The sequence below is a fragment of the Triticum dicoccoides genome, chromosome 1B (assembly GCF_002162155.2).
Source record: "Triticum dicoccoides isolate Atlit2015 ecotype Zavitan chromosome 1B, WEW_v2.0, whole genome shotgun sequence".
Taxonomy (NCBI): domain Eukaryota; kingdom Viridiplantae; phylum Streptophyta; class Magnoliopsida; order Poales; family Poaceae; genus Triticum; species Triticum dicoccoides.
Window position 1 is genome coordinate 393,040,647 of NC_041381.1, and position 8,501 is coordinate 393,049,147.

An 8,501-nucleotide genomic window follows, 5' to 3' on the forward strand; every position below is an offset into this window, starting at 1 on the left:
TGTCTCCTAGTGTTACCGCTGAGCCATGGTAGCTTGCTACTGCTCTGGAACACTTAGGCTGGCCGGCATGTGTCCTTCTTCGTTCCTGTGTCTGTCCCTTCGGGGAAATGTCACGCTTTGAGTACCGGAGTCCTGTTAGCCCGCTACAGCCCGGTTTACCGGAGTCCTGCTAGCCCAGTGCTACAGCCCGGACCCACTTGCTGATGACCGACACGTTCGAAGCTGGGTCATGGATGCCTGTCCCTGTAAGTCTGTGCCACTTTGGGTTTACGACTAGTCATGTCAGCCCGGGCTCTTTATCATATGGATGCTAGCGACACTATCATATACGTGAGCCAAAAGGCGCAAACGGTCCCGGGAAAAGGTAAGACGACACCCGTGGGGATACCGTGCGTGAGGCCGCAAAGTGATATGAGGTGTTACCAGCTAGATCGATGTGACATCGAGTCGGGGTCCTGACAGTCCTAGAGAGAGGACTTAGTCGTGGAGCCATCACAACGAGATTAGCAAAAAGGGGTTAAAGCGGACAAAGGACACGAGGAGTTTATAATGGTTCGGACCCTTACGATGAAGGTAAAAGCCTATGATCCAGTTGTAGTGAAATTGATGGGGTCTCGATGAGCAGGGAGCGAATCCGCTTTTCCTATCTCTCGATCTGTTGTTTCTTGTCCCTGAACCGCTGCCGGGTCGTCCCTTTATATACACAGGTTGACGCCCGGCGGTTTACAGAACACCGAGGCCGGCTCATACACGTGTCCGGCTCGGTTTCTACCTTTCCTAACTTACAACACAAGTTTACACATCTCATGACGATTTACATTTATGGGCTCAAACCGCCTTTGGGATCTGGGCCTCTAAGCTTCAATGGTAGAGCGCCATACTCCTTGTCTTCATGAGCTTCAATATGGATGAGCATAAATCGGCCCCTCCTGGGCGGTTTATACTCAGTAGTTATATCCCCAACACTATGGCTCCACGGTGACCTCAACCGTCTAGGGTGCTCAAACACCCAAGAGTAACAATATCCGCAAGGTATTAGTGGGGGGAAACAAATTTCTCTTGGTGGAAGTGTAGATCGGGGCCTTCTCAACCAATCCATAAAGAATCAACAAGTTTGATTGGCTAGGGAGAGAGATTGGGCGAAAATGGAGCTTAGAGCATCAATGGAGCTTGGGGGAAGAGGTAAGTCAACTTTGGAGAAGAAGACCTCCTTTTATAGAGGGGGAACAATCCAACCGTTACCCCCCAAAACAGCCCCGCAGAGGGCGGTACTACCGCAGCGGGCAGTGGTACTACCGCTGGGACCAGCGGTACTACCGCTCCCCCTCGCGGTACTGCCGCGCAGACTGGGAGGGCTAGAATATGAGCAGGAATCAGACCCAGGGCGGTACTAGCCGCGGTGGTAGGGAGGTACTACCGTTCGCGAGCGGTACTACAGCTTCCACTGCCGCTGCTTAGTGCCGCACAATCCGACATGAGAGGCGACCCCCCGAGTCGAGGCGGTAGGAGACCGGTACCGTAGTGGTACTACGGCTGAGGACCCCCAGGCGGTACTACCACTGCAGAGTGGTACTGCCGCCTGTGGCTCTTGAGTGGTACTATCGCTGGGGTCCGCGGTACTACCGCTGAGACCAAAACATACTCAGAGGAGAGAAAAGGAACCTCCATCGAAGCAGGAAGGCTCTGTGGGTGCGAAGAGGATGTGTACGTGTTGATTCCACCCTAGCCTTACCAATGCGGACCCCCTCTTGATAGTATGGTGACTCCTACGAAACAAGTCCACCAAAATTGAAATGAAAGAGCTACACCGTCTTCGATTAAAACTCCGAGGGGAAGGAATCGTCTCGTGCCAAAGGATGAATCCCTGAAATGCTCAAAGCACACGATTAGTCTGCAAAGGCGTTGTCATCAATCACCAAAACTACATAGAGAGAGATATGCCTTAACAAAGCGTCCGTTCAAGGGGAAACTGCGAAGGCCCACCCACTCGAAGCCGGCGGACCTTCACAACTTCGGGGACTACTGTTGGGGGGATGAACCCCGGGCAGTCAACGGAATCCAGATCTTTTTCAAAAACATCGGGGCCAGCATCGCCCCTCAGCCCGGCTTGCACCTGGCCAAGTCCCTCGACCCGGTCGAACTCTTCATCACAACCAAGACGGCAAACCGGCCCTACCGGTTGGCGCAAGCCAGCAGAACCCGGTGCATCAAGGCTTCCCTAACAAGCTACCTTCCCCGTGGCGTTTTCCTCCACCCGGCCACAGGTCAGCTCCCGTCCCATCCCAGTCGTACGATGGGATGAGTCTCCATTCAGAGATGAGCGAGGCAACAATGCCCTACCAACTCCTCTGACCGACAGGGGCATGGCAACAATGCCCCACCTACCCTGCTGACCGAGGCCGGCGTGGCTATAACGCGCTCGTCGTTACTGCTGACGATTGCAGACGACGTCCGGGCGGAGTGCCACTGTAGCCGACTCGACCCGGCCACTCTGTGATGTCCGACAAGACAGACAACAGTGCCGCCTGGCACATGGGGTCCTTGCCCGGCGAGCTCTGACACCCGGTGGGTCCCAGCACCGGCTTCCCGGACGATGACAACCCGGCCCCACGACCTTGTAACTTTACCGTTGTAACCCTGGGGGGTTGACCTATAAAACCCCCCAGGAGGCCTCCATGCACGGGGGCGAAGCGATCAGTAGAACACACATCCACACACACAAACCAGGGAGAGGGAACAGCCTAAGCCTTGGCCTGCCTTCCTTCTTCCTCCAAACAGCTCTAGGAGCAACTCTGTACCACAGCATATAAACTAACCTCGGCAGGACTAGGGGTGTTATCTCTCCGGAGAGCTCCAAACCTGGGTATGTCTTGCATCCCTCGCTCGCTCATGCCGACCTCGCCTCTGGAGCCCACCGGTGCCATCGAGCCTCCTCCTCTCTTTAGCCATCCCTTGGTATCTGTCGTGCGCCCACCACGACACTTCCTCTTTGGGAAAATACCGACGTAGCTTCAAGCGACATCACCACTCTTCCTACCTCCGCCGACCACCACCTGCCAACATTGACGCTCTGTAGGACCCGATGCATTCCTCGTCACTGAGATTTGGGCTTCTCTTGTCGTCACTGGCACATAAATCGGCGGATCTACGGCTCTCGCCCTCGGCGCCATATTTGACGCATCCAGCCACCGGCCCCGTCGCCTTTCTTCATGGATTGGATGGGTATCGAACCGCATAGCCTATGCAACGACTTCGCGCCGCATATCGATATCTCCTCCTTCTCTAATTGCTTGGATCTCACTCGTCGACTGGCCACCATCACAGCCACGCCCGGCGGCCGTCGGACGGGCTTGGCACTAGCCCAGCAGCTACGTCAGCTCCTCGCTGTCGGTCATCAAGTGTGACCACTGCCCACGGCTAGTGTTGCACCAAGTTTCGAGCACGCAGAAGCATCCAGCATGGGTGTTCTTCAGGAGTGAAAAAGGATGGGGTGAGTTCTTGTTGCTACGGTTTGCTCAAAAAATTTATGTGATGGGATTTCTATTAAAGTGCATAATTGTGGTTCTAGTTTTTTTATCGGTTCTCTTGGCGAAGAATTGGTGAATCATGTACTACTATGTTTTAAGATGGCGTTTAGTAAAATAAAAAAGTAGTGAAGTTATTTCGGTGGCCAGAAATGAAATGAATTTGATAAAATAAATTACTCCACTAAATTTAGGAGATCAGTTATGTACAATCAAAATTTAGTGGAGTAAAAATAGTCCATTAATCTTTTAGGAGATGCTCTTCTATTTTTTATTTTTTAGGAGATGCTCTTAGTTTAGAAAAAGATTTCTGCTAAAAAAACACATCAAAGTGTTGTTCCTGTAGTTTTAAGCAAAGACAGTTAAGTAAATCCGAAGAGAGAATATGCATAAAAAAACATTTTTTGATTCCCTAGAGTGAAAAGGGGTCGTAGACCAAGAGAGAGAGAGAGAGAGTAGAGAGAGAAAGTCCTGGTCCCAATTCCCCATCTCGCTTCAGCGTCTACTGCTAGATAGAGTAGTATTAAATGTACTAGCAGGCAGCTCACTCCCGCAAGGCTCCCCTTCATCTCTCCCTGCTCCAAGCCTCTCTCTCGCACGCATCCCACCCCACCCCACCCCACCCGACCGCGTTGAGTCGAGTCCAATCGATGGAGCAGCAGCCTGTGGCGGCGGCAGCGGCAGCGGAGCCGGAGGTACCGGCGGGGCTTGGGCTGACGGCCGCGGAGTACGCGCAGCTGCTGCCCACGGTGGAGGCGTACCACCGGTACGCCGTGGGGCCAGGCCAATGCTCCTCCCTCGTCGCGCAGCGTATCGAGGCGCCGCCAGCAGCCGTCTGGGCCATCGTCCGCCGCTTCGACTGCCCCCAGGTGTACAAACACTTCATCCGCAGCTGCGCGCTCCGCCCGGACCCCGAGGCCGGCGACGAGCTCCGCCCGGGCCGCCTCCGCGAGGTCAGCGTCATCTCCGGCCTCCCCGCCAGCACCAGCACCGAGCGCCTCGACCTCCTCGACGACGCGCGCAGGGCCTTCGGCTTCACCATCACCGGCGGCGAGCACCGCCTCCGCAACTACCGGTCCGTCACCACCGTCTCCGAACTCTCCCCGGCCGCGCCCGCTGAGATCTGCACCGTCGTCCTCGAGTCATACGTCGTCGACGTCCCCGACGGCAACAGCGAGGAGGACACGCGCCTCTTCGCGGACACTGTCGTCAGGCTCAACCTCCAGAAGCTCAAGTCCGTGGCCGAGGCCAACGCCGCCGCCGCGGCCACGACCGCGCCGCCGGCAGAATAACGGCGGCCGGATGCTGTGATACGCTTTGCTTTTTCTCGGGAGGGGGTTGCTTCGAATTGACGCATGCAGGGGCTTCGAATAGGTGTGATTCCTGAGGTGCTGCCTGTAATAAAACTCTTTCCATGGACTCCTCCATCCCCTTTCTTTTCCTTTCCTTTGGAATTCTTTCACCTTTCTGTCGTGCTTGCAATTGGAATTCAACTTTGCATGTCCGTGATTCATAGCTCGCTACTGCTAGATGATCAAGCCAGCTTATCACTTATAGCAGTACTACTCAATGTTCATTAGCTTGATTCATACTCTAGCCCTTGTTGATCAATGATGATGATGATGAATTAGCACTTGTTGATCAATAATGATGATGAAGAAGAATTAGTACTACCTGCTGATCGATGATGATGATAATAATGTTAAATGGAAACGAAAAGAAACTAGGAGTGCTCTAAACTGTAGAGGCTGGAACGATGTTACTGTGATTGATTGTCTTGAGATGCTTGTTTAGTGGGTGTGGTTTTTGTCTCTTTCTTGTCATGTTTTTCTGTTGCGTGTGCTCCGGGATGCATGCATCATTGTTTCTGTTTGGAACCGGCATGAAAACACAGCGGCGATCGACACTTGTTGCTTCTCTAGTTCCCTGGAGTAGAAAACAACACTTCCATTTTCCCAGGCCACACTACAAAATTTGGTGAATTTATGTCCAGTTTGTGCATATCTGAATATGTTATCAGCGACTGTAGCAGTCATGTCATGTGATCCATTTGTGTTAGCCCAGCCTTCCAGAAGCCATCCATATCATGTGATGAATGCTATTGCCAAGCAAGTTTTTACTCATATTTTTCATGATCAAATCCATTGCTACTGCTATGCTGGTGCTTAAAGATTCAGACATGGAAGGAAAAAGCCAGTACAGTAGCAGCAAGAATGCAAGATGCTCAAGAGTCCCAGCGAGCATCTTCTTTTCTTTTCTTTTTTTCTTTTCAATCAATCTGTCCGCCTCCTCCTTTCCAGAGACAAATCAGTTTGGAACTTACTACAAGTGAAAAAACGAAAGTTGCAGGTCACCAAAGAGCTCACTAATGCAAATTAGGTGCTCCACTGGCCATTAGTGGGGTTCCCCCTCCACCAATCCCCTTGCCCCATTGTCAATTTGGCATCATCACGAGAAAGAAAAGGAACAATGACTAGATCTCCCTCCCGTTTCCAGTTCCATATAGTACATCGCCCTAATTCAGATTCTCTCTCCCCCCCTCTGATCAACATCGGCATATCACGTTGACAAGCTTCTGAAGAGACGCAGCGCGGCACCATCAGCGGAGGTTTGCTGATCGGCAGCAATGGGGGCAGGCAGGCCCTGGGTTGCATTGATGGTGGTGGTGGTGGGCGCCCGGCGCCGGCGTCGGAGCCGAGACGATCGAGACGACGACAGAAGCATTGAAGGCCTAGCGATGGATGGCGTTTCACATGGCGCTGTCTTTCAGACGGACATGGACCTGACACTCGCTCATCCACTTGCGCAACTTGCTTGCCCCCAATAATCAAAGCCAGAAAAGACTCCACCTTTTATTCTCCCTTTTTCTCTTACGTCCAGGACAACGGACTCCGACCTTATTTTAATAATGGAAAAAGAAAACGCTTTATATTTCACCCCGCCCCTACACGCTGATCAATGGACAAGATGCAGTAATTGGTCGAGAAGATGGCTGTTTTTCCTTTCCTCCCTCCAGATGCAATAGTATCTGATCAGCGACTCGCAACCAGATTGGGTCAGTGTCTGATGGACTAGTAGCAACTCTGTTGACTGCTTCTGCTTTTGCTTGAGAGAGGAACACTGCAGAGAAAGAAAGAAATGCAAGATAAAAAATAAAATACGCAGTCACAAAAAAATGAAAAAATAAATGGGGTGAGAGAGGCTCGAACTCTCGACCTCAGGATCACCCACTTTAGCTATGAGACCTCCATTGTGATAACAACTGGTCCTAGACCTATAAGTACAGGATGTTGTAAACCAGTTCTTTTAACCTCATGGACGAACAAAAGGGTAGTCTGAGTTGTGCCAAAAGAGACCCAGCACCATTTCTTTTTTCTGTCAACTTGGACGGAGTTGAACTGCGAGCCAGGCTTGAGGTCAGCAGCATCCATCACCACCTCATTCCTTTTGAACGGGGGAAGGAATCACTAGCTCCTACTCCTATTCCTACAGCATACGGATAAAGATGAACCAACCTGTCCTATACTACTACGTACTATGAACCTCTTTTTTTTTTTTTGCGGGGGACACGTACTATGAACCTCAACCGTGTCACCACTCACCAGCCATGAGATGAGAGTCGTCGAGGCGACACATGGTTAGGATTCCACCTCGTCTTTGTCTGCGATTCTCTTCCTGTAGGTTACCCGATCAACTACACAAGATAAGATAATGGACCGTCTGGAATGAGCGAAACGCAAGGGTCTTCAAGCAAAAGTGTGCCCCTCCACCTACATTGCTTGACTCCATCGATACTGAGGCAAACCTTTGGGTCATCGCTGGTGCAAAAAAATTAGGGTCTCTTATTTTGCGAGAGTGATCTCATGCCGTGTATTGAGTGACTTGTAACAAACTCTTTCTTTCTTAATTAATGGATGAGGCAAAGCTTTTGCCTCCGTTTCGAAAGAAAAAGATAAGATAATGGAGCTAGGTGGATGTGGGCAGCGTGGGGAAGAAGGGGAAACTTCACATGGCAGGCTGGGAAGCCCCTTTGTCGACCAAGGGCAACAGGAGACACACCATACGGTGGCAATGCACAACGAACTGATGACATACATGTCTTGGCCTCTTTGAGCAACTCCAGCGTGGTGACCCATTTTATCCGCAGGCGTCCGTTTGGATCGGCGCGGACACAAAAATCGGCTCAATGCGCCGACCTAAACGGACGCGCTTCCGCTTGGCGTCCGTCTGCCGACCCATTTCCGTTCCATTTTTGAGCCGGATTTACGTCGGCGCGGACAGAGGCGGACGCGCGCGCGCCTTCTCCTCCTCCGAGCACGCTGGTGGTGGCAGCTTCCACCATTTTTCTCCACCCCCCCAGAAACCCTCCCGCCCGCGCGCGCTCCCGGTCCATCACCGCCATGGACGACGACCTCGACGCCGACGCCGGCCTCGCCTCCCTCGCCTCGTCCGGCTGCCGATCGCCCCCTCCGGCAAAGGCAAGCCTCGCGCCCCCCGCAAGACCGCCGTGCCCAAGCCGAAGAAGGCGCCGACGTCCGAACAGCGGGCAAGGGAGTCGCCCAAGAGGAAGGACTGGAGGCACGCGGCGGACACGAGGGATGAAGTCATCGCGACGGCCGCCGTCGCCGCCGCCGCGCAGCAGGAGGTCACCAACGCCCGCATTGCGGCGGCAACGAGGGAGGGGCTCTATATGCTAGGGTTAAACCCTAGCCAGCACGGCCTCGTTAACGCCGTCGTGGCCGCGGCCAGCACCGGCTCATCCGCATTTCCTCGGATGGTGCTACCTGACTCGCCCCGCATGTCGGCTTGCACCCTGATGCCCGGCTTTCACGTCTACCCGCAGGCCTCCCGCCTCTCCGGGGAGTGCGCGCCCGAGGTGAGCATGGTCGCGCCTTCCACGCCCATCGACCTCAACGCTACACCGGTGGCCGGTGGCTCGTCATCCGGAGGCGCGAGGAAACGCGCGCGGCAGATGCC

General features: G+C 53.3%; 1 protein-coding gene across 1 annotated transcript; it reads left to right on the forward strand.

Moving 5' to 3' along the window:
* Positions 1–4,066: 4,066 nt before the first annotated feature.
* On the forward strand, positions 4,067–5,159 carry LOC119337306 (abscisic acid receptor PYL10-like). The gene has a single exon (XM_037609423.1). It carries the CDS (start codon positions 4,175–4,177, stop codon positions 4,814–4,816), a length of 642 nt encoding a protein of 213 aa, XP_037465320.1. The 5' UTR covers positions 4,067–4,174; the 3' UTR covers positions 4,817–5,159.
* Positions 5,160–8,501: the final 3,342 nt, after the last annotated feature.

Coding starts and splice junctions, on each gene's coding strand:
- LOC119337306 (XM_037609423.1), top strand. CDS start 4,175: ATGGAGCAGCAGCCTGTGGCGGCGGCAGCGGCAGCGGAGCCGGAGGTA.